Source organism: Emydura macquarii, unplaced genomic scaffold (genome assembly GCF_026122565.2).
Source record: "Emydura macquarii macquarii isolate MOO-44397 ecotype Brisbane River unplaced genomic scaffold, CSIRO-AGI_Emac_v2 contig_1146, whole genome shotgun sequence".
In the NCBI taxonomy this organism is placed as follows: Eukaryota; Metazoa; Chordata; order Testudines; family Chelidae; genus Emydura; species Emydura macquarii.
In genome coordinates, this window is record NW_027131283.1 from 13,703,515 (window position 1) to 13,729,846 (window position 26,332).

A 26,332-nucleotide genomic window follows, 5' to 3' on the forward strand; every position below is an offset into this window, starting at 1 on the left:
TCCTAGGTCCCCCTCTCTTCTCCTCGATATCTACATGGCACCACTGTCAACAATAAACAAATGTCACCTTACTGTACATTTCCTTTTCCAGACGCAGCTAATGTGGTGGTAGAGATTACTTGTATGAAGAGGAGGAGTTGGCCTACCAGACAAGGTAGCAGTACTGACGTAAAATGCCCTTTCAGCTTGCCAGGAAGCTTTGTCCCTCCCTCCTAGGCAAGGATATGGTTACAATGAGCCATGCATTTTTCATCTCCGAACTGAATTACTGCAACTCACTGCATATGGGTCTGAAGGTGACTGGAAGGCAGAGGCCCCAAATCATACGTAATATCATGGTTACTCATGTCTCCAGTGTGATGGGCTGCTGTGATCCAACCCCTCCACTAGGTCCCAGTCAATTTCAACTGACAATTCAAGACCTTAATCCCGATCTTCAAGCTCATCAATAGATCAGGACACTCATATATGTTAGCTACCACATCTGCATTCATGACCCATTCAGATAACGCTCTTCTCTAGGACAATACACATCAATAACCCTATGCATGCAAGAGTCTGGGGACATATTATTCTGACACATGGGGCAACAGCTGTTGAACGAGCTTCCAGAAGAAGTCAAACCAATCCAGAGTGACCACTTTCAGGATATACTTCAAACCTTCCTCTGTGACAATGCTTTCCCACTATCTCCAGATAAAAGGTGGAGGAAGAGAAGAACACAAACAAACAAAATGCATGGATATCAAAGCAAAGCCTCCTCTACCAGAGAATGGAAAGACTCACTGCTCCAGTAGCAAGCTCACCATTTTCTTGGGTAGCTCTTGGAAAATAAAATAATGGATGGGAACCATAAAGAAAACCTTTTAACTACTGATGCAACTGCCCTGCAGTATTTCTGTCCCACAGCGAAGAACCAGCAATTTATGAATTTTTACTGACTCGCATTTTTTATATTGTGACCAACTATTTTTTAATATAGGATTCATGGATTGGGTCTTTCTACTTTGGAAAAAAAAATGGAATTAGAAATATTTCTTCATGCAAAACAGGAACTGGATAATCTAAAATGTGTAAAATCATTAACAAGAAAAGCAACATGATTTAACAACTCTCCAAATGTTATCATTCTGAGCATTTGTCTGAGTTGCTGCATAAAAAAAAGGAGTTCACAATGTCAATGTTTTAGACAGAGAAGTATAAACAGTCTAAAAAACAATGCACTTAAGTAAAGAAAACACAGTGGTCAAAGAAAAGTACTCATTCCTAGTCCTCAGCCAGTCAAAGGCTAAAGATCAAAGCCTCAGTCTCCTGCTCAACTTCACTTCATTGTTAGCCCACTAAGTATCTTAATATGTATGCTACTGGAAAAGCATAGATGGGGCCTCCTCTCGAAGCAGTCACTTAGCAAACATCTATCTTTATTTTGCTTAGTCTGCTATAGAATTTACTATTAATCCAGAGAAAGCAAAAGGCGCATACACCTCTTTCTGACTCAGGAAACACTCTTCCAATACCTTCTCTTTGCCTTTTGGAAAGCATCTTTGTTGTATTTAAATTAATAGAATTCCCATTTTACCCCCCTTCTCTCTAACATTTAGGATTTATCACAGGCTAAGATGGCAAGTTTTTTGGCACGTTGCTCAATTATCGCATGATATATTACGGTTACGGAGAGTACCAATTTCAGTGTTATACTCCCTCAGTTTAACTGTACATGTCTCTCAAACATCCTTTAGAAATAGTATTTTTAATGCTTGGTCTTATTTCAAAGGTGACAAGTTCCGGCAAAATCAGTTGAACTCTTTGAACTTAAAATTCCAAAAGCAAAACAAAGTTTTACCTCATACATTCCATTTGGAACAGTTATACTTGGACAGCTCAATATATATATATATATATATATATAAATAGATTGTTCTTAGATCTAAAATCCAAAGCAAGTTTGAAGGAACTTTATTCAGTAATTCTGTTCATTCAGCTGTGTTCCCAGGGTCTTACTGGCAGCGTAAAATGGTTTTGAAGTGAACGTAGATGTAATTTGCACAGCCAGCCAGATGTGAGGCTGATTATCTCTTGTGGTGCACATGCAGTAGAATTTGGGGGATTTGTGAGTTTCCTTTCTTTTTAAAAGTCTTTTTAAAAGGTGATCTTAGGATTTTAGAGACTCCCCTGGAAGGGATAAGCTTAAAGCCCCCAGAGAACTCCATCGCCATGCACCAAGAGAGCCAGCTGTGTTGCATCACAAGTGTGCTGTCACCATTTACACTAAAGTGATTCCAAACTCCAGCTATCCTTGATGATCAAGTGTTCAGTACCCTTTGGGAAGCCATTTCAAGTAGAGCATGAAATGAAGTGAGAGCTCTGGAAGATCAAGGCAAAGCAGAGGTACAAGAACTTGGCTGGCATAGGAAGATCATTCCTGCCAAAGCTGGGTGCAATAATGTAAGAAATGGATTGCAAGGTTTTAGTCTCGCTCACTAGCTGTGAGACACCAGTCCACCGAGGAACCATGAAGGAGCCCAAAGTACAGCCTGTTCTGTTCTTACCATTGATGGATGTATTCAAGGACATTCTGAGCATGAACACACCTGTGTGGCTCCTCTGCAGAGAAGCTTGCCAACATTTTGATTTTAAAGTCAGGAGTAATAGTATTTAATGACTAATCCTCTGTACATGGGTTGTACACTTAGGATGGACAGGGTTAAGGGACTGGGAAAATAGATACTCTTTTGTTCTTCCCATTTAAACACAAGGCTGTTTCCCAGTCATAGAAACAGAAGAGGCACAACACTGCCTAAGAAACACATTTCTATTAAACGCACTACTTTGTACTTTGCTCCTGAAGTATATACTGATTCCTGCATATATGGATACTACAGCAGTTTGTTCAAACTGAGTAATTTGCAAGGGTGGGAGAAGAATCTGAGGCTTTGTACTGTCCCTCAGGAAAAGTTCTTAACACCACCTGGCATTTGGTGCCATTTTAAAGGAAAAAAACCCTTGCTCTTCAGATGTTTCTTTATGGGACAAAGATGAGGTTTCAGCAGCAGAAAGCAGTGCCTCATGGTAGGGAGCTGACTCTCAACCTGTCATCCACCCAAAACATTGTTAGGAAGAGAAAAAAGGAGCAGTCTCTGTTAAGGAGAAAATAAACTGGAGTAATAGAAATAGGATGACATTTCATACTGGAAAGTGCAAGGTCATGCATTTAGGGACTAATAACAAAAAAAAATTCTATAAACTGGGAACACATCAGTTGGAAGTGACAGAGGAAGAGAAGGACCTGGGCATATTAGTTGATCACAGGATGACTATGAGCCACCAATGCGATGTGGCCGTGAAATGAGGTGTTAGTACTGTTACACAAGGCGCTGCTGAGACCTCATCTGGAATACTGTGTGCAGTTCTGGTCTCCCATGTTTAAGAAAGATGAATTCAAACTGGAACAGGTGCAGAGAAGGACTACCAGTATGATCCGTGAAATGGAAAACCTGCCTTATGAGAGGAGACTTAAAGAGCTTGGCTTGTTTAGCCTAACCAAAAGGAGGCTGAGGGGAGATACAATTGTTTTCTATAAATACATCAGAGGGATAAATACCAGGGAGGGAGAGGAGTTATTTAAGTTCAGCGTCAATGTGGATACAAGAACTAATGGATATAAAACTGGTCATCAGGAATTTTAGACTTGAAATTAGACGAAGGTTTCTAACCACCAGGAGTGAAGTTCTGGAATAGCCTTCTAAGGGGAACAGTGGGAGCAAGAAACCTAGCTGGCTTCAAGACTGAGCTTGATAAGTTTATGGAGGGGATGGGACAGCCTAATTTGGCAATTTAACTGATCTTTGAATACCAGTGGTAAATATGGCCAATGGCCTGTGAAGGGACGTTAGATGGGGTGGGTTCTGAGTTACTACAGAGAATTCTTTCCGGGTGTCTGGCTGGTGAGTCTTGCCTCAGGGTTTAGCTGATTGCCATATTTGGGGTCGGGAAGTGAATTTTCCCCAGGGCAGATTGGCATAGGCCCTGGGGGTTTCTCGCCTTCCTCTGGGGCATGGGGCATGGTTCACTTGCTGGTGGATTCTCTGTATCTTGAAGTCTTTAAACCATGATTTGAGGACTTCAGTAACTCAGCCATAGTTTAGGAGTCTATTACGGAAGTGGGTGGGTGAGGTTATGTGGTTTGGATTGTGCAGGATGTCGGATTAGACCAACAGTTCCCAACCTGGGAACCAGTTCCCAAAAGATTCCAGGGGGTCCATGAGGCTTCAGTAACATTGATGTCATTTAGCCGCCTGAGCTCCACGCCGGACGCAGCAGCCTCAAGCTCTGTGCTGGACAGATCGGAGGAGCAGCCCCCCCAAGCTCCACACCGGCTGGGCGCAGCCCTCCCAAGTTCCATGCCAGCCGGAGTGGAGGAGCAGGTGCCCAGCTGAAGAGGAGCAGCCCCAGCCAACCTGCCAGAGCTCACCTCCATTACTCACAGTCCATGAGGGATGGGAAGAGGCGGGGCCACACGAGGCATGAGGTGGCAGCTGCGCTAGGGAAGGCGTAGCTTCTTAGTCAGGGAAGTGTCATTTATTATTATTATTATTTATGTAATTTAGTGTTGTTATTATTATTATAATTATATGTGTTTATAGGGGTTATGTGTGTTTATGGCCAGTGAGGCGGTGGGTCATGAAGTTGGGAGGCGTGTGTTTTACCTAGTGTTAACGAGTGGGGCTTTCACTCAAAATGGTTGGGAACCACTGTGATGATCATAATGGTCCCTTCTGACTTTAAAATCTACGAGTCTATGAGAAAAGGAATCATCCTACTGCACGTAACAGTCATACAGAGTGTACTCATTCTGAACACATGTAAAATTTTCCAGAGCTGGGAAGAACCAAAAAAGACAGAAAAAGGAAAAATATAGGCCCAAATCATTTTCTGCAGGAAAAAACAAAGCAAAACAAACAGTTGGATGATTCTTTGCAGGAGACTCCATGAGGATCCTCTGACAGAGATCCTCCCCACCATCCCACTGTGGGAGGCTGGTGTGAAACAAGTTTGTCCTCATCACTGAAGAAAAGGCTACAGGGCTTGATGTATTCCCAGAGATCTGTAGGGAGCCATGCCAACCCTCACTTGTTCAGTTCCACAGCAATTTTTTGCAGAGACTATATTATACAATCAAGAATAACTTACATCACTGTTCATATATAAAACACCTCCGTGGTTAGAAGCAGACTCCCAGATTTTAAATGTAATAAAAATTAAGAGCACACCCTGCTTGGCATGCCTGGAATATCAGATACCTGCACTTGTAGATCCAATTCCTGCAGTAAGTACAGATCGTGGTGTAATCTTTACTGCATATTTGAGAAATTGAGATTTCCCTGTGCCAGGGTCTCCAACCAACAAAAGATGCGATTCACCTTGGGAAAAAATAAATACACAAAGCTTGAGGTTGCATGGATGGCACACTGACTGCTACTACATTTATAAAAACAAACAGACATACATACAAGCTTTTAACTAAAATAATAATTGTAATTCTTCCCATAAAATTTACTTCTTAACACATGATACAATAAATAATTCAGGTGCAAGATTGTCATACCTGACATCACTCAGATGTGATAAAATTGTATAATTCACTAGTAGCTCCTAGTCATATTGCAGCATTCAAACTCAATTCTCCTCATAAAAGATTCTTTAAAATAATTACATATCCAGCCTTACAGAATCGTCCAATACCTAGTTCTCATATTTTAATAGATTTGTTTTGCAGATGCCAGCTATGGTAAATTTTTCATTCCAATCTTGAGCAATGAAGGGAATTGGAACCACTGCTTAGTTATGATCCCAATATTTAACTCCTTTAATTATTGTACAAGTAATCAATAAAGTCAGCCTTTCTTCTTATTAGAAAATAATTGAAAATATTTTGTTATAACTCCATTAATCATGCAGTTTAGTAATTTCCAAATACAAAGCAATTACAAAATAAATATTTTGGCTACTTGTACCTCAACAAATAGTTCTAAAATGATTTAATTATCTGATATAAACAATATGACAACACTTTAAGGATATATCTGACTTGATTTGGCTGCTGCAGCATTTAAAAAAAACATATATCCCGTACTTGTATATACACACATTATTTTAGACGACATAGTCTATGACCTACATACCACCTGCCTGGCACATTTGCCATCTAATAACAACAGAAGGAGAATCAGCAGGCAGATAGCTTAAAGTAACAGGTCTAAGAAACGTGCTGACAATCACAGATGGAAAAATCTGGCATTAGGAAGTAAAGTGAATCTTATTTTTTCCCTTCAACACAGGATAGAGATTCACACTATGGAAATATTAATTCCACTCTGATGCCAAATACCATTAGGGATGTGCTACTACCAAATCATTTTAAAATGCCATTTATAAAAGTACTCTTTATTTGAGTCACTGTTTTATCTAAAACAATTGCTTTTAATACTTTATTCAATGGGACACTGAAGACTGGTTTCTACTGCTCAAGTTATTTTGGAAAAATAAAATAAAGTAAAACTAAAAATAGGAAACTCAAAATGCTGATTAAACAACGGTCTCAGAATAGTAATGTTTCTGCAGCTTTATTTGCTCTAGTGTTTATTTTTAATGTTTGTATGTTTGGACGGAAGAAATGGACTATTAGAAACAAGAATACTAACCTCTTACTCGAGTTCCTGCAGCATCAACCCTTTGTACCCCTCCAGCAAGCACCATGGCTACAGCCAGCTTCACCAGATACAATCCAAACACCTGGGGACACAAGCTAGCCAGAATTTCATTCCGTCCTAGAAAAATAAGTGAAAAGCAGCATTCAGCACTATTTGAGAGTCAAATCTGATTAAAATTAACACACTCTCCTCAGGTAAACCCCATCCTATTTATACAGCATCTCACCAAAGAAGCTATTAGACCCAAACATCCTTTACTTTAAAGACTAAAAACCAACAGGCCAGATCCTCAGTTGATGTAAATCAACATAAGGACCTTGATAAGCCAGTTTAAGGTGGAAGACACTCAGATACTTAGGTGCTAGGCACCAGTACAAATTCCTAAAACAGAGTACTTTAGCTCACAGATGAAACCACAGAGGCCAAGTTCTTATAGCCCCTCAGTTTATCCTCTTGAATGCTCATACACTATGTGCAGATAGGCAGAAGACAGCCAGATATACAGCTGGTGTAATCTGGCATAGCTCCACTGACTTAAAATAAACATAATATTTAATGCCAAGATATATTGTGCTGTACATGATGCAGAAAATTAGCTCATCTCTCTTCTATTTTTTTACTTTACTGAATTGCCCTTTCTCCCCACCCTTTTCTTTGTAGTCTCTCCCTCATCTTCCATGTACTCTCTCAAGCTCTGAACTGTTCCAATCTGTTATGCTGATTTTGCTGGCAGTGAAGAGAGATGTGATAGAATTAATTCTGCCCTCTGAAGCATTGACACTAGCAGCACAACAGAGATTAGGATTCTAGAACTATACATTATCCTTCACTGCTAGCACACAGAGCTGATCAACCAGCCTTAAAGAAAAGGAAGTGCTGTGAATCCCTAAAATGGATGTTTTAAACTTTGAAGTGTGTGTGTGTGAAGACACTGTATGTTACATTCATGGATTTGCCATTACAAAAGTAGAAGTTAACGGATATTAAAAATAGGGTGGGGCCAACTTTGGCTAAGATGTGATGTTCATTACCTATGGGCTTTGCAGCATGGTTAAGATGCAAGGCACAATTCACCACTGCAAGACTCCAGTTTTATGCCAGCATCACCTCAATGAAAACAACTGGAGTATAATCCAGAGTAACACAATGGCAAATCAGGCTTTCCGTGTAAATGAAACACACAAAACATCTGGTAGCCGGTTAGAGTGTATACAATACAGATCATCAGTTAATCACAGCTGCTCAAATTTAAAAGAAAAACAACCAAAAAATCACTTTGCAATATTGGGGAGAAAAAAATCTATGCTCTTTTATGGAAGAGTTTGCATTCCTGTGAGGTAATGTGGCCATGAAGAAGACAACACATGATTGTCTAATGTGGGTGCAACCTGGTGTGCTTATTTATTTGACTATGAAGATTTCCCTCAAAGATTAGTTATATCTTGCTTCTCTTATGAAGACACTTGCAGGAAAGACCTTGTGTGAAGCATTGTAGTTTAAGGATTAAAGGTATTTTTAATATGTAGACGTGTTATAGAAACAGATTGGTTTTAACATTATCCAGGTGTGTGACTTTTTACCAATACATAAATAAATCCCAATACACAGAATTATGAAGTACAGAGACACAGAGCCGTGTTTTTAAGCTATTAGCATAATCAACAGAGCAATGTGTTGCTTATGTCCATTCCCAATTAGGGGTGTGTGCGCCACATGCACTGGTGCTGAAAATGTTTCCCTTAGTGATACCCAAAGGGCCAGCTCTAGCGCCCTCTGCAGTGGCACGCAAATGCGCCAGTATAAAGGGCACTGCCGGTCCCGCTCCCTCTCAGTTCCTTCTTGCCAGAACTCTGACTGAGGGAAAGATGGGTGGGTTGTGGAATGGACATGAGCAACACATCTCAAAGAACAACAGTTATAAAGGTAAGTAACCATTCTTTCTTCTTGCTCATGTCCATTCCCAATTAGGCGACTTACCAGCAGTAGCTCTGAATATGGGCCGGAGTTTACCAACGTGCTGACTGCAACACTGCTCTGCCAAAGTCGGCGGCATCCCAGGGCTGCTGCTTCATGGCATAGTGGGACGCAAAAGTATGCACTGAAGACCAGGTCACAGCTCTACCGATAACCTGGACTGGAATCTGAGCCAGGAAGGCCGCTGACAATGCCTGCAGTCTTGTCGACAATGCCTGCCGTCAAGGAGGCCGGAGATGCGACTCCTGCTTGCTCATAGCATGCTCAGTTGAAAGCAGTGATCCAGGATGAAATTCTCTGGGATGACACTAGCAACCCTTTCATCCATTCCGCAACCGCAACAAAGTGTTGTGTGGATCTATGGAAATGTTTGGTACTATCGATGTAGTATGCTGGAACCCTCCTGACATCAAGAGTGTGGCGTCACCTCTCTTTGCTGGAATCGTGGGGCTTCAGAAAGAAGACCGATAGGAAAACATCCTGATTTACATGGAAATGGGACACTACCTTTGGCAGGAAAGCCAGGTATGGACGCAATCGGACTTTGTCCTTGCAGAAGATTGGGTAAGGGGGTTCAGAGGTCAAAGCCTTGATCTCCGAGACTCGCCTTGCCGATGTAATAGCCATCAAGAAAGCCACTTTCCTGGACAGATGCAGGAGAGAGCAGGAAGCCAGAGGCTCAAAGGGTGGGCCCATGAGCCTGGAGAGGACAAGGTTCAGATCCCATTGAGGGATTGGGCCCCGCACTAGCGGAAAGAACCTTTCTAGGCCCTTGATGAATCTGGCTGCCATCTCATGTGAAAAGACTTGTACAGGGGGATGAAAGGCCGATGTGGCTCCTAGGTTTACCTTGATTAACGACAAGGCCAAACCTTCTTGTTTTAGATGGAGCAGGTAATCCAAGATATCTTGGATGGATGATTTAGATGGGGAGATGTTGTGAAAAGCTGCCCAGCAGGTGAAGCATTTCCACTTGCCCAGGTATGACACTTTGGTGGAAGGTTTCCTGCTTCCCAACAGGATCTCTTAGAATTGCACCAAGCAGGACCGCTCTTCCAGGCTCAGCTATGGAGCATCCATGCTGTCAGGTGCAGGGAGGCGAAGTTCAGGTAAAGCAGCTGTCCCTGGTCCTGGGAGAGAAGATCCTGTTGCGATGGGAGTGACCAGAGGCAGGCTACGGGCAAACCAAGGAGCATCCCAAACAAATGCTGGCGTGGCCATGCTAGGGCCACCAGGATTACCCATGTCCTGTCTCTCTTGATTTTTATGAGGACTTTGTGGACCAGCAGTATTGGAGGGAAGGCATACATGAGATCGCCTGACCATGGCAGAAGAAAAGTGTCTGACAATGAGCCATTCTCATGCCCCTGCAAGGAACAGAACTGATTGCACTTCCTGTTCCAAACAGGTCCACTCGGGGAGTTCCCCACCTCTGGAAGATGAACATGGCTACTTTAGAGTGCAACAACCACTCGTAGTGAGAGCAAAAGCATCTGCTGAGGCTATCTGCTAATGTGTTTCTGATGCCTGGGAAATGCACAGCTTCCAGGTGAATTCTGTGACTCACATAGAACTTCCACAGACATAATGTCTCTTGACAAAGGGCCGGGAACCTGGCCCCTCCTTGTCTGTTGATATAATACAATCAAGGTTGTATTGTGTGTGAGTACCTGAACCACGCTGCTCGTGAGTTGGGGCAAGAACACTTCACAGACCAATCGAATTGCCCTGAGCTCCCTGACACTGATATGCATAGTTAGCTCATCTCTGGTCCAGAGGCCCTGAGTCCTGTGGGAACCCAGGTGGCTTCCCCATCCTAGCTCTGAGGCATCGGACACCAGCGATAACGTCAGATGTGGGGCCACAAAAGGTACTCCTCTGAGCACATGCTGAGGCCTTATCAACCATGATAGGAAGGTAAGTATCTGAGGAGGGATCTTGATGACTGTGTCCAGATGATGTCTGGATGGGGAATACACTGACGCCAGCCACATTTGCAGGGGCCTGAGATGCAGCCTGGCATACCGGACCACATAGGTGCAGGCTGCCATGTGACCCAGCAGACTGAGGCATACCCTCGCTGTGGTCAGAAGGTGGTCTGACACTCAGGCTATGAGGTCCGACATGGCCAAGAATCTGGCTTCCAGTAAAAATGCTCTGGCCCATGGAGAATCCAGGACCACACCAATAAATTCTATCCTCTGGACTGCTATGAGCATTGATTTTTGCTCATTTATTAACAAGCCTAGGGTTTGGCAGGTGGCCTGAATGAACTCGATGCTGCGCTGGACTTGCATCCTTGAGCGGCCCTTGATGAGCCAGTCATCCAGGTAGGGAAAGACTTGTATGCCCTTCTGTCTGAGATAGGTTGCCACCACTTCCATGCACTTGGTGAACACACATGGTGCGGTTGATAGGCCAAAACTGAGTGTTGCTTTCCAACCATGAAGCATAGGACCTTCTGTGGCCTAAGAAGATAGAGATATGAAAATAGGCATCCTTTAAATTGAGGTCGGAGTACCAGTTGCCTGAATCCAGGGAGGGAACGATCGCAGCTAGAGAGACCTTGCAGAACTTCAACTTCTTGAGTTATCTGTTGAGGCCTCGCAGGTCTAGAATGAGTCTGAAGCCTCCTTTCGCCTTCAGGATTAGAAAGTAGCAGGAATAAAAATCTCTCCCCTTCAGTTCTCAAGGAATCTTTTCCATGGCACCCACTCGCAAGAGTGCCTGTACCTTCTGGGTGAGAAGTTGCTCATGAGATGGGTCTGACAGGGATGGTGGGTGGGAAGGTGGGAGTGAGGTGAACTGAAGGGCATATCCAGCTGCTACTGTATTTAGAACCCAACAGTCCGATGCTGGGAGGAAAGGAGCAAGACAGCATGAAATTAGGAGGGAGTCTATTCAAAAGTTCTGTTTGCCCCGAGGGTGGTAGTGGCTGGAACCTGATGAGGAGACTGTGGCTGGCAATTGACCCAGGCATTTTTTATAACCCCTGTTCTTTTTCCTGTTGGGGTCTCCTCTCAGTTGGCTCCCGAATCTCTGCGACTGCTGAGGCCTGAAATGTTGCCTAGTGGATGGAGGGGTATAAAGTCCCAAGGAATGCAACGTAGCCCTGGAATCTTTCATTCCATGCAATCTAAAATCCATTTGATCTGCAAACAGGGCTGCACCATTGAAAGGGAGGTCCTGGATGGACTGTTGGACCTCTGACGAGAGACCAGATGATTGGAGCCATGATGCCCTTCTCATTGACACCGCAGATGAAAAGGTTACTCACCTGGTACAGTAACTGGTGTTCTTCGAGCTGTGTGTCCCTGTCGGTGTTCCACTTTAGGTGTTGTTGCGCCCTGCACCCTGGACTGGAGATCTTCTCAGCAGTATTCGCTCGGGTCACGTGTGCGCAGCTTTCAGCTTGTGGTGCTGTTGGTGCGTCTTCTAGCACGTGTGACCTGACCCCCTCAGTTCCTTCTCTACCATAGAGTTGATGGTTAGAACTCCGAAGTAGAGAGGAGAAGGGTGGGCTGGAGCACCCACAGGCACACACATCTCGAAGAACACCAGTACTGCACCAAGTGAGTAATCTTTTCTTCTTCTTCAAGTGATGTCCATGTGGGTGCTCCACTTTAGGTGACTTTAGAGCAGTGCCCTGTATCAGAGGAGGGACTTTGGTATTAATTATTTTGAACAGACGACAGTACCGTTACGCCTAGTGAGGCATCCCTGGCAGATGCCTGATCAATAGCATAATGTTTTTAAAGGTATGTACTGATGCCAATGTTGCACCTTTGCACATGTCCGTTATAGGAACATTGTTCAAGAAGACTACAGAAATGGATATTGCTTTCGTGGAATGAGTGCTGATCCCTGAGGGAACTTGTAAACCTTTTTGTTCATTACATAATTGGATGCATGTTGAAATCCATTTGGATAGCCTTTGGCTAGAGATGGCCTTGCCTTTCGAGCGTTCCACTAGTGATATGAAAAGTTTGTCTTATTTTCTAAACGTTTTCGTTCTCTCCAGGTAAGAAGCTATGGTCCTTCTGACATCCAGAGTGTGGAGTGCTGCTTCCTCTGGAAGCTAGGTAGATGGATGGGTTGGTTAATATGGAAGTCCGACACTACCTTTGGTAAGAATTTAGGATATGGCGTAAGGGTGATTTTATCTTTGTAAAATATCGTGTACGGTAGATAAGCCATCAATGTGCTAATCTCTCCTACTCGTTGAGCAGATGTAATAGTAACCAGAAATGAAACCTTCAAGGACATGTGGAGGAGCGAACATGTTGCTAGAGGCTCAAATGATGCTCTAAGAATGGCTCTGAGTACTAAATTTAGGTCCCATGATGGTGTGGGGGCACGAACGACTGGAAATACTCTCTAATCCCAATAAAAATCTTTTTACTATTGGGTAAGAGAATATGGTCATATTGTTTATTTTGTCACGGATGACAGTGATCGCTGATAGACGTACTCTTAAGGAACTAATTGATAAACTTGATTTCTTTAGTTCCAGTATGTATTCAAGAATTATCGGGATAGAAAAAGATGTTGCCTCGATTCATCTTTCTTGACACCAAGATTGGAACCTGTGCCGTTTCTGCAGGTAAGTCTTCCTTGTTGTTGGTTTTCTGCTTTTTATTAATAGCTGTCTCACCTGTTCAGAGCATTCTAACTCTTCGGAACAGAACCATTTATTAACCATGCTGTGAGATGAAGTTTTTGTATTTCTGGGTGATAAATTTGGCCCACATCCTAGTATAGCAGATCATGTCTTGGGGGAAGCGTAATCGGTTTGTGTACTGACATATTCGAGAGATCTGAGAACAATATTTGTCTCAGCCAAGCTCGTGCTATCATTATCACAGTTGCCTTGTCAGCTCTGATTTTGTGTATGGTCTTGTGTATCATTGGTGTGAGTGGAAACGCATATAGTAGTCCCTTGCCCCAGTTGAGTATGGGCAATGCTTTCATCGATCCTGGTCCTAGTCCTGCTCTCGAGCAGAAAAGGTGGCACTTGTGATTCTCTTTTGTGGCAAAGAGATATATCACTGGATGTCCCCATTGGTAGAAAATTTCTTTGAGGACTTTGTTGTTCAATTCCCACTCATGATTGCATGTGAAATGTCTTCTTAGATTGTCTGTGATGATGTTGTGTTTGCTGGGCAGGTATGCCACTGATATGTCGATGTTGTGTTTTATACACCAGTTCCGTAGCCTCATTGATTCGCTGCATAGGGTGTGGGATCTTGCTCCCCCCTAGTGGTTTATGTAAAACATGCATGCTATGTTGTCCGTCATTATTTTTACTGATTTGTTCCTTATGTGTGGTAGAAAGTGTCGGCATGCATTGCACACTGCTCGAAGTTCTAATATGTTTATGTGAAGGTAAGTTTCTGTTTCTGACCACCTGCCCTGAATTGTGTATTCCTGCATGTGTGTTCCCCATCCTAAGACTGACACATCTGTGGTGATCATGATTGATGGCGGAATCTGGGAAAACTGAATTCCCGTCATCATGTTGTTTTCCTGAGTCCACCATATAAGGGAGTCTTTTACCTCATTTGGTACTGTCAATACTCTCCTCAGGCTGTTTGGCCTGTATACTGAAGTTAGCCATCCTTGGAGACATCGCATGTAGTTGAGCCTGGCGCACTACAAACGTTGTAGCTGCCATGTGACCCAGAAGCTGTAGGACAACACGTGCTGTTACAGTATGTCTGTTCCTTACCAATGATATCAGGTCCGTAATAGCTCTGAATCCTTGGCATTGGTAGTGATTCCCTGGCTATTGCTGAATTCAAGTCTGCTCCTATGAATTCCAGACGTTAAGTTGGATTCAAAGTGGACTTTTCGATGTTTATCCTTAGTTCAAGTTTCTGAAATATTTTTATGGGTTTGATCGGTTGTTCGTCTGGCTAGGTTTTGGGTAGATGCCTTTATCAGACAATTGTCCAAATATGGAGGAATGGTAACTCTTTGTCTCCTTAAATGTGCCGCTACCACTGCGAGCACTTTGGAGAACACTCTCGGTGCCATAGAAAGGCCAAATGGTAGGACTCTGTATTGGTAGTGGTTGCTGGAGACCTTAAATCTTAGGAAACGTCTGTGTGCCGGGTGAATAGTAATATGAAAATACACGTCCTGAAGGTTGAGGGCTGAGAACCAGTCCCCTCTTTGCAGTGCCTGGCATTATGGTTGTTAGAGTAACCATTCTGAATTTTTGTCGCCTCACGAATTTGTTTAATGCCCTGGGGTCTAGTATGGGTCTCCATCCCCCGCTCTTTTTCTGTGCCATGAAATAGTGGGAATAGAATCCTTTCCCTGTGTGATGGGATGGTACGTGCTCTATGCCCCTATTTGTAAAAGGTGGTCTATTTCTTGTAGCAATATTTGCACGTGAGATGGGTCCCTGAAAAGGGACAGGGAAGGATGAGGGGGGCATGGATATGAATGGGATGGTGTATCCTGAGTTGATTATTTCCAAAACCCATTTGTCTGTTGTTATTGTTGGCCAATTGAGGTGGAATTGTCTTAGGCAAAATTCGAAATTTTTCTTTAGTGAGGCTGGTGCTGTTTGCTGATTGGGGTTTCTCAGACCCTCGACCAACTCCTCAAAACTGTTGTTTGGATGGGTGTAGGTTGAGAAGTGGTGGATGATTGTTGTGGCTGTCTGTGTCTGTGTGATCATTGTCTTCCCCTTTGGGGTTCGTACTTTCTATAGTGCTGTTGGAAGGGATATCTGCAAGCACTGGGGTGAAACCAGTAGTGTTTCCTTTTCGTTCCAGGCGTATATATGCCCACTGTCCTGAGGGTTGCCCTGGAATCCTTCTTGGAGTGCAGGACTTCGTCCGTCTTCTCAGCAAAAAGCTGTGTTTTGTCGATGATTTTTGTCTGCAGTTCCCTCAGAAAGCCTGTAGAATGAAGGCAGGAATCCCTATGCATGACAATGGCTGTGGCCGTTGTCCTAGCCATGGTATCATCACGTATAAAGCAGCCTGCAGAGATGTGCTTGCTGCAAGTTGTCCTTCATTAATCAATTTCCTATATTGATCTCTCTTAGTTTCTGGAATGTCATTGGTAAATCATGACAATTTCTTGTAGATGTTATGATCATAACTCGATAGTAGTGCTGCATAATTAGAGACCCTCATTAATAAAGTAGAGGATGAGTAGACTTTCTTGTCTAATAAATCAAGTTGTTTCCAGTCCTTGTCGTGTGATGTGGTTTTATAATTTGTCTGCTTTCTTCTCTGGTTCACAGCATCTACGACTAGTGAGTTCGGAGGTGGGTGGGTGAATAAGAATTCCATCCCCTTGGCTGGAATGTAATATTTTCTATCATTCCTCTTGTTGGTAGGAGGAATGGTTGCTGGTGTCATCCATATATTATTGACAGGTTCCATTAAAGCCTTGTCCATTGGGAGTGCAATTTTGGATGATGTTGCCGTATGCAATATATTCAGCAACTTGTGGTGTGATTCTGTTACTTCCTCTAGAGGGATCGCTAAATCCTGAGCTACTCTCTTAAAGAGATAATTGAACTGTTTAGGATCATCCACAATGGTAGATGCAGGGGGAATCACAGCTTCATCTGGTGAAGATGATGATTCATTTGTGGGAGGAGATGTATCCTGCTCCACAGTAAAATTCTCCATCTGAGGTTCCTTCCCCACTTCAGCTACTGTATTTGAAGTTGATGGTCTCACAGATTTTGTTGTACTCATATGGAAGCTGGTAGGTTTCTCACATGCTGTAGAATGGGAAGACCTGGCATCCCAGTTATGCCACTGCATGTGATATGGTATAGGAGGGGCAAACCATGGTGGACCATAACAAGGATATGGTTTGTGTCCCCTATGGTAGCTATAATCACTTGGTGCTAGTGACGGTCTGGTAGGGGAGACAAAAATTGAGCTTCCTCTGCATCACTATCACTGGCACTGAGGGAGCGTACTGGTGAAAATGCCTTGTCATGTGCAAAGCATATTGGAGACTCAGTGGTGCCTTCCGATCTTGGGGATGAAGTCTGGATGGGTTGTATGTGATGTTGTTTGCACCTTCTTTTGCCTGACGGTGCTGAGGTCAGTGCTGTGGTTCCTGTTGGTTCCATGATGGTAGTCGGTGCCAAGGTCGGAACCATATCGGAAATGGGCACAAGTGGTGCGTCACTAACAGTCAGTGCTGCTGTCAGTACCTTCTTGGTCACCGGTGCTGTGGCCAGCATATTTTCTATTGCTGGTGCCATGATCGGTTTCAGTGCCAGCATGGGTGCCGTGGTTTCTCTCGGCACCGTACTTTTCTTTGGCACCGCTGAACCTGACGGTGCCACAGTCGCCATTGACAATTGGTCAGGCAGTTTCTGCACCATATTTTTATGCGGTGCCGTGCTGAAGGAGGACAGTTTTTGTAAGTCACTCAACTCCTCACCAGGACGTTTTAGGTTCTTAGATGGCACGGACTGAGTTGTACCTGAGCATCCTTTAGCCTCTTTGGTACTTGGTTTGGGGGACAGCCTCTTAGGCAAACACTTTCCTTTTGTGGCAGAGCTAGAAGTAGGAGATGAGGCTTTTTTCTTTGTGTGTGTTCTGAGTCAGGCTTGTCCAGTCCCAGGTCAGATGAGGGTCTGAGGGATTTTTCCATTAGAATTAGCTTCAACCTCAGGTCTCTGTCCCTCCTGGCCCTTGCTTTCAGATTTTTACAGTTTCACCCAAGCACCGTACAAAAAGTGAGTGTCCATCTGACACTGGCATAGCCTCTCTACAAGAGATACATCTTTTAAAACCAGGGGAACCTGGCATGTCTTATTCCTATGAGCGCTGCTACTCGGAGAAAAAATAATGTATTTTTTTTAAACAGATAAGTAACTAACTGACTAAAACAGACTTAACTATGACTAAACTAAGCTAATAATTAACTCTAATGCTGCTAACAAGGAAAAAATTTAACTGCTGGTAATGCTCTGTCTCAGGCCATGGATGGTTGAGAAGGAATTGAGGGGGTCGGGTCGTACGCGTGTCAGAAGACATGCCAACAGCGCCACAAGGTGAGAGCTGCACATGCATGACCCGAGCGAATACTGCTGAGAAGATCTCCAATCAAGGGCATGGGACGCGACGACACCTAAAGTGGAGCACCCACAGGGACATCACTCGAAGAAGAAGCCATGGTTCTGGCCACCGAGTCAGCCGCATCTGAGGTGGCCTGGAAAGAGGCTCTTCTGACCTTCTTCCAGAATGGCCTTGAACTCCTGCTTGGAAGCCTGTGGCAAGGAGTCTGAAAACTTTTCCAACAATTGATAGATGTTATAATCAGATCTACCCACTTTGCTGGTTAGATATGAGCAGCTGCAGCCTAGCCGTGGAATAAACCTTATGTCCAAAAAGGTCTAGCTTTTTAGCGTCTTTATTTTTTGGGGTGGAACCTGGCTGTCCCTGCCTATCCCTTTCATTGGCAGCTGTTATCACCACTGACCCCAGGGAGGGATGGATATAAAGATATTCAAACCCCTACATGGGAACATAATATTTCTTCTCTGCCTGCTTGGACGTAGGAGGCAGGGAGGCCGGGGTCTGCCACAGGGTCTTCGCCAGTTTCACTACTCCCTCATGAACTGCAAGGGCCACTCTGGATGGGACTGCCGCTGGCATAATGCCAAACGGGTCATCTGCGGGTTCTCTCAGTTCCTCCACCTAAAGTCCCAGGTTCGATGCCACCCATTTCAGTAGTTCCTGCCCCTTCTGCATCGTAGTAGGAGTGTGGATGGTCTACTGCCAGGAAGTGGTGCCGGGACCCTGAACATTGCTGCACTCGCGACCGGCTCTTGTCCTTGGGTTTCTTGTAGGGGCTCAGTAACCGGGGTTTGGATACCGGAGACTTGTTCTGGTTATATAGGAATCAGTGTCAGGGATCGGGAGACCAGTGGTGTTCTGGGGACGGGTGCCGTTTCTCCAGAGAGGTCCCACGGACGAAGGCGATGCCGGGCGTTGGAGGCATGGGGATGGCCAAAAGGTCCTTTATCACCTGGAAGGTCTCAGGTCTCGTGGGCACTATCAAGAGCCGAGGGCCCTTGCCACTCCTTGGAGTCGGTGGGGTGTCCAGTGTAGGGCTCAGGACCTGGATGGGTGAGGGTGCCTCGTGGGTTGATGGTGACTGGCAGCCCAACATGGGTCTCGCCTGGTTTCCCATGCCCTTTTTCTCCCTTCTTGGCACCAGCGAGTGCCCCTGCTCGGTGTGTGCTTTCTTCTGTTTCTTCTTAGGCACTGGAGATGGTGATCAGTGCCAGTAAGATGATGGCAGTGGAGGGGCACTCCACACTGAGGCCGACATGCTTGGCACCGAGTCCGACCAGCTCGGTTCTGATGCCAGTCTAAGTTCCAATTCCATTAGAAGTGCTCGCAATCTAATGTCCCGATTTTTCTGGGAATGGGGCCTGAAACCTTTGCAAATCTCGCAGTTTCCCCACACACGAGTCTCTCCCAAGCAGTTCTGGTGGGAGTCGTTGTCTGACACAGGCTTCTTACATGAAGCACAGGGTTTAAAACACGGAGACCAGGCCATACCCCATCTCTGAGCCAATCTCTAGCCTAATACTAACACTTAATAACAAACAACTGAACTATGTACACTAAGAGAAAAAGAAAACCACTAGTTGGAAGAGCTTGCCATAGCAAGAGAGCATTCCAGCACTGTTACAGGCGGTAAGAAGGAACTGAGAGGGAGGGGGGCCCGCAGAGCTCTTTATACTGGTGCATTCACGTGCCGCTGCAGAGGGTACTAGAGTCGGCCCTACAGATACCAGTAGGGGAGAATTTTCCAGCACCGGTGCATGTGGCGCATATACACCTAATTGGGAATGGACATGAGCAAGCACTCGAAGGACATAATTTTCAGTGTTGTCTCCAGCAAACATCTGAGCACAGTTCCTGTTTTCACTTTAATCTACAAACCTGCTAAGGGATCACTCTTATGTTTTTCCCAGAAGTCTTCAAATTCCTTGCGAACCTCTTCATCAACTATAACTCCTGTCAATTGTTCATTGTTCACTTGAATGTAATTGGCTTTCAAAACAATCCCTAGGTCACAGCGCACATCCTGGTGGAATGGTTTCCATCTCTGCATTACCACTCCATACACTGTGATGTCATCACCTGAGGGTACGGACAAAATTAGTCACAATAACATCCTGCTTGGTATATACAGATACATAAATTAACACCTAAATTAAACATAATAGGGCAGTTTAGACATTTGTAGAGCAGATGTTGCTAGAAAAAAGAAATTACGCTAATCACTGCATGTCCAAAATAGGCAACATTATGTAGCCTTTTTTATGTCTATGAATAAAAGCTGGGACTAACATTTTGTTATCATTTTTTTTTAAATTGTGAATCCAAAACAAAAAAAGAAAGGAATATAACTTGTCTTAAGAGTTATAAAATAATTGTTCAGTTCAAAAATTTATTTTAAAAATTCCTTATCTATTTAACAAGAAAAAGTATACTATTTACTTTCACTGTTAATGCTCTTTGCTTTCTTGTTGCATCTTTATTGCTTTAGTCAATGAAAATGAGATTAGTTAATTTAAGATCTGTTTATAGTCAATTTCACTTTCAGGTTTCATGCATTAGTAAAAATTCTGCAATATTTAATAGAAACTTTTCAGTAGGGCTTCCTAAACCTAAAACTGGCCCAAATTTGATTTGACAAAGTTCATCTGATGGTTTTACTAAATAATTCCATCTCTATGTTTTTTGGTATTCTTGTCATGCATTTTGATTTGTAGATACAATTAGTCAGAAACCTATGTTGTTGTAAATACTAAGGCTTCCACTTGCTTTTTTATTTCGATACAGACATCTAAATCATGAGTGGAACTCCGTGCATTATGCTATTCATTTCATTCTGAAGTTGCCATAACACTACAACCACTCTGCTATTTCCGTAGGTTGAATTCATTGGACATATCAGGGGCTCCTTGCATTCTTCCATACCCCTGCCATAAGTCCATGTGTGACGCCCTCCTGTCCCCCTCTATTTCAGGGATTCCCTCCAACCCTCTACCTTATGTCAGCAGCAATATGTGTACCCCATTCCTCCCTCCCAGACCATTGTCCGCCATTCTCTCTCCCATGCCACAGGCTCTGTGTGCCTCCTCCATTTCTGCCTCCCCTCCATACCAGGGTCCTCCACACTTCCCCCTTCCAGGGGCTCTGTGTTTCTCCCATTTCCTATCCACCACATGCCAAGGGACTTGTGTGTTCCCCACGTCCCTCTCTCCTCATACCATTGTGCCCCATTACCCCTATGCCAGGGATTCTGTATTTTGTCTTCATTCCAGGGCCCCCATTCCCCATACCAGGGGCTCTGTGCGCTCTCTGTTTCCCCACTTCATTCTTATTTGCTGCTATACTGGATCAGTCTTGGCCAATTATATAGGAGCGGCTATATTGGATTATGCCATCTAGTCTTTTCCTTTCTACAACAGCGGCCAGTGCCGCTTTGGTACATCTTGGCCACTGCATTATTTTGAGAGAGGGTGATCAGTAGTGAACACAGTATTCCTGGTGAGGGGGTGTTAGCAGTTTATATAATGGACTTATAACGTTCTGAATATTATTTTCTATCCATTCTTCATACATCCTAATGGCTTGTTTGCTTTTTTGACTGTCTCTGCACACCAAGGTGATGTTTCCACCTGCAACCCTTCTTCTACGGGAAATTAGGATACATGATTTCCCAAACCATCAGAGAGACACTATGGTGTTACAACTGTCACCAGTCTCAAAGACCTTGAGACTGGTACCAGTTTAGTCAGGGAGATTCAGTATCCTGGTATTTACAGGTCTCAGAATAACTTCTGGAGACCATGAAACATTATATAACAAAGTTTTTCTGTCAACATGTCATGATGGACATGGAGGGATGGTCTTTTCTGCAACACAATTAATTTGCTATATTAACATACTGATTTAGCATAATAACAAAGTGACACGAGTGTTTCCCACCAGACAAACCCTTAAAACTGACAGCCTTATTGCGGATGCCTTCTTTCAAATGAAATATAAACTTGAAAACACCCAAAGTACAAATGTGCGTAATTAAAATTATATATAACTTTAAATGGGAAGACTCCATTGCCCTCACCAGACTTGCAACTGTCCACTAAGTCATCTTCCAGGACAACCACCATAGAACGAGGGATGCTTCCGACAGGTAGCCTTTGAACCTAGGAGACAGGAAGAAAAATTGCATTTATTACAGGCAGGTGCCATCCAACAGCCACATGCTGTTGCTTTGGTTTACAAACCAGCCAAACCATTTGGTTTGCAACAAAATAATTATTTTGCACACCAAAGACCCATATTTCATTCCCTGTAAAGACGTATATCCTTAGTTTCTCTCACAGAACTCATACAATGAACATACAGCTGCTCTCATGAAGTTAATGGGAATTTTGCCACTGACATCAAAGGAAGCAGAACTGGACTTCAAATTATATCTAGGAGCCTTATTCTGTGAGGTGTTGCTCAACTACAACATATCGCTGGATAAAGCTCTACAAAAATAAGGTAATTGCAAAAAATGAACTTTTTTTTATTAACTGAGAATTACTTTAGGCATGATTTGAATAAACAAAGTTTAATGTGGGCACTGACACCTGCTTAAAAAATTAAACAGTTCCTCATAAATGTACATACTTCAAGATGCCACTTCAGGTATTTAATCAAGATTTGACAGGGTTGGAAAGAAACTTACACTTTAGTCCCAAAGACTAAACCAACAGCGGGGTAAAACAAATCAAACACAACCAGGAGAATATGTATTGACAAGTACATCAGTAATTGTTGTATTTCTGGTTTCCTCCAAGGCAAAGTCTATGCAATCTTGTCACAGGCGATTTCCATCTAAAGCACTTTTTTTCCCAGTTACTCACAAAAGCCTGCCGTGATTGTTAAAATGTACACTGCAGACAGAATGGCAATCAGAAGTGCCTTCTTATTTTTGTAGCAAATACTCATCCATATTAAAATTTTAGGTTAATTAATTCATCAGTGCCTAGAAATTGTTTCTGCATTTTTGTCTATTACCTAATTGCTACAGGCAACTCACATCTCTGTGCGTACTGGTGGCGGATACATTAGTTACTGGCAGCAGTGAACAGGACAGATAGCATATACAGAGTCAAATTCATCCCTGATGTAATTCCATTAACATTAATAGGTTCATACTACTAATGAAAATTATCCCACAGTGCAGATATTTGGCATACAGAAAAATAAAAAATTAAAGTTTTAATAAAAACTAAAAATCTGGAATAAGCATAAAGAGAATATGCAACATAGGTAATATGCTATCGGAAATATTTTAACTTCTTTAGTCATTGGTTATCCTTAATTTGTCAAAATATTTTTCATTTCACACTCTAGACCACTCTATTTTTGTATATATGATATATATGCACAAACACCCCAGAGCCCTCTTAATTTGGACGATATATCACCCCAATTCAAAGAAGAGGCCACTTAAAAGAAGTCTGAATAAGTTACTGTACTGAACAAAAATACAATAATAGAAATATTAACTAAAATTTCTCTTTTTTTTCCAAATTTTGTAGAACTTAGAATATTTTACTTAGAATATTTAACACTTGGCTAAACACCTCTTAACCACTTGGCACTGGCCAAGTATGTCCCCATTATACTGAGTTTTTGTTATAACTTCCCCAATTAAGCAACAATCTCAGGCATTCCTCAGGACTGACTATCATACAAATGACTACATGTTGCCTTGGGCAGCAAAATGTTCAGTTACCCTTTGTGTAGGTGACTGCAGACTGGCAGGAGTAGATATTTCCAGATTTGCTATTAGGGCAGTAGCACTCGTAGAAATGGCATTTGCCATAACTGGGCTAAAGTGGTTCCATGGGAGCCACCTCAAATATCACTATCACATATAAACCATATGTACAGTTGGTTTAGGATTTATCTACACAGGAAAATTAATCCAGTATAGCATAGGGTAGGAATTTAAAGTAGATTAACTATTTCTGATTAACTCCATGTGGATTAAGCTAATTTGGAATAAGGTACTCTTATTTGGAATAAGAGAGTACACATATTGAGATAATCAGGACTTGCTATTCTGAAATAACTCCCTATGTAGACAAACCCTTAGACAACATATACTTAGGGATGGTCTACACCACAGACTTTTGTTGATCAAAGTCAGGTTTTTGTGCCAAAACAGTGGTGGTGTACACACTACAATCCCTCCCCCACCCCCCTGACCAAATTCCCCTGATTTTGCAACAAAATAAAACCACCTCAACACAGAGCTTTTTGCGCTAAATATTTAGTGACAAAGCATCAATGTGGACACCACGCTTGATTATGTCGTGGTAAATGGCCTCCAGGAAGTGTCCCACAATGCCCATCCTGACTGCTCCTGCCATCAGTTTGAACTTCACTGCCCTGCAGCCATCCGCTCCTCCCCTTTAAAGTCCTGGGAATTTTTGAAATTCCAATTCCTGCTTTTGGTTGGCATAGAGAGCTCACATCTCATCTTCCCAGCTGACCATGGCAACAAACACTCTCCATGGCAACAAACAGCTCCACGCAACAAATACTCTCCCACTTGAAGCACACCAGAACTTCTGGGTCTGATCAGCATTTGGAGAGAGGAAGCCATGCAGTCCCAGCTCCGCTCCAGTTCAAGGAACTTCAATACCTACGGTCAGATTTCTTGTGCCATGGCAGACAAGGCCTATGAACAGGACACGCTGCAGTGCCATGCAAAAATCAAGAAGCTGTAGCAAGGGTACCAAAAGGCTAGGGAGTCAAACTGTTGCTCTTGTGCAGAACCAAAGAATGCTTCTATAAGGAACTGGAAGTATTCTCGGTGGCGACCCCACCTATACTGCCAAGAGTTCCGTGGATACCTCCATAGGCCCGGAGACAGCGGGCAGCAGACTCAACCCTGATGAGGAAGTCATGGAGGAGATCAAGTCGGAGAAAGATGCGGAGCAGGAGACTGGGTTGACGATTTGGGAGTCAGGACCTATTCTCAACCCTGGAGGGTTCAAACCAGTCCAAGCCCTCCAGCTCTGGCCTGCAGGACGCAGGAGAATTCTTGAGTGCCTACACCCTGGGCACAACTCACCATGTCCTGGGCAATCATTGAACTGCGCGCTTGCCAGGGGACAGTGAGAAAGATATGTATTTTACAGTAATGAATCAATGCTATTAGTGCACTGACAATCATGCTTCCGTTCATTGTTTATTGTGCTTCTACAGATGTGCACTTGAGGGAAAACCCCTACACACCTGCCAAGTGCCTGTGGCTGATAAGAAAATGACCATGGAGAAGCAAAAAGATGTTCCAAGAACTCCTCCAGTCCTCTGAGGCAAAAAAAGAAAAAAGGGCATGGAGATATAGTGTGACTGAAAATCAAAAAATTGATAAGCAGGAGAGGAGGGAAAACCGAGACCAAGTGATAGTAGGTCATGAGTGTATGATAAAAGCCATGGAGGAGCAAACGGAACTGCTAAAGTCACTCATTACGCTATAGACTGAATTCATTTGTGCTTGCACCCCTCCGCCATGCAACCAATCCAGAACTGCTTTCTATGCCCTCTCTAAACTCCACCCACAAATTCCTACCAAACTCCCAGCTTGACTCGGTACCCCATTCACTCCACCACTTCAGACAGCTTCCAGATGGTAGTTGGACTTAAACCCAGTTGTCATAACTCACACTGCCCCCCACTGCTTTCTTCCCTCCCGCCCAGCATTTTGTGTGTGTTGTGAATAATTGTTATATAATAAAGACATACTCTGTGAAGGATAAGCAATCTGTATTTGTCTCTTGCACGCTGTGGTTGCAGCTTACATTGATACACAGTGCAAGCTGGATAGAACAGTGCTATTTACAGAGACACCTTATTGTTGCTCATTGTCAAAATGGTTCCTGAAAGCTTCCCTGATTCAAATGGCCCCCGCTTGTGCCCCTCTAATAGCCCTGACATCTGGTTGTTCATAGTTCTCTGCAAGGAGATCTGCCTCTGCACTCCACCCAGGGGGAAACTTTTCATTCTTAGCTTCACAAATATTATGGAGCACACAACAGGCAGCTATAACCATGGGAATATTTTCCTCATTTAGCATTAATCTGCTTTAAAGGTATTGCCAATGACCTTTTAATCTGCCAAATGCCCATTCAATGGTCACTTGGAACCTGCTTAACCTGTTATTGAAGCACTCCTTGCTGCCATCCAGGTTGCCCATATAAGGTTTCATGAGCCATGGCAGTAAGGGGTAGGCTGGGTCTCCCAGGATCACTATGTGTATTTCAACATCCTCCATTGGACTCTTTTGGTCTGGAAAGAAAGTCCCTGCTTGCAGCTTCCTGTACAGGCCAGTGTGTCATGCATCTTCCCTGACCAACCCTCATTGATGTCAGTGAAACTCCCATGATGATCCACAAGCGCCTGCAGTACCATAGAGAAGTACCCCTTTCTATTGATGTACACTGTTGCAAGATGGTCTGGGGCCAAAATTGGGATATGCGTGCCATCACCCACCAGTTAGGGAATCTCATCACTGTGAGGCCATCTACTATTTCCTGCACATTTCCTGTGATTAATGGCTCT

At 43.5% G+C, this 26,332-nt stretch overlaps 1 protein-coding gene across 1 annotated transcript in view; it reads right to left on the reverse strand.

Annotated features, from left to right (window-relative positions):
* Positions 1-26,332, reverse strand: part of MCM9 (minichromosome maintenance 9 homologous recombination repair factor) — a 79,273-nt gene that overhangs the window by 37,574 nt on the left and 15,367 nt on the right. The window contains exons 4-7 of the mRNA XM_067546657.1: positions 21,828-21,909; positions 19,631-19,831; positions 6,702-6,827; positions 5,301-5,420 (exon numbers count right to left, since the gene is read on the reverse strand). Coding sequence (XP_067402758.1) covers positions 5,301-5,420; positions 6,702-6,827; positions 19,631-19,831; positions 21,828-21,909 — 529 coding nt within the window. The remainder of the gene's footprint in view (positions 1-5,300; positions 5,421-6,701; positions 6,828-19,630; positions 19,832-21,827; positions 21,910-26,332) is intronic.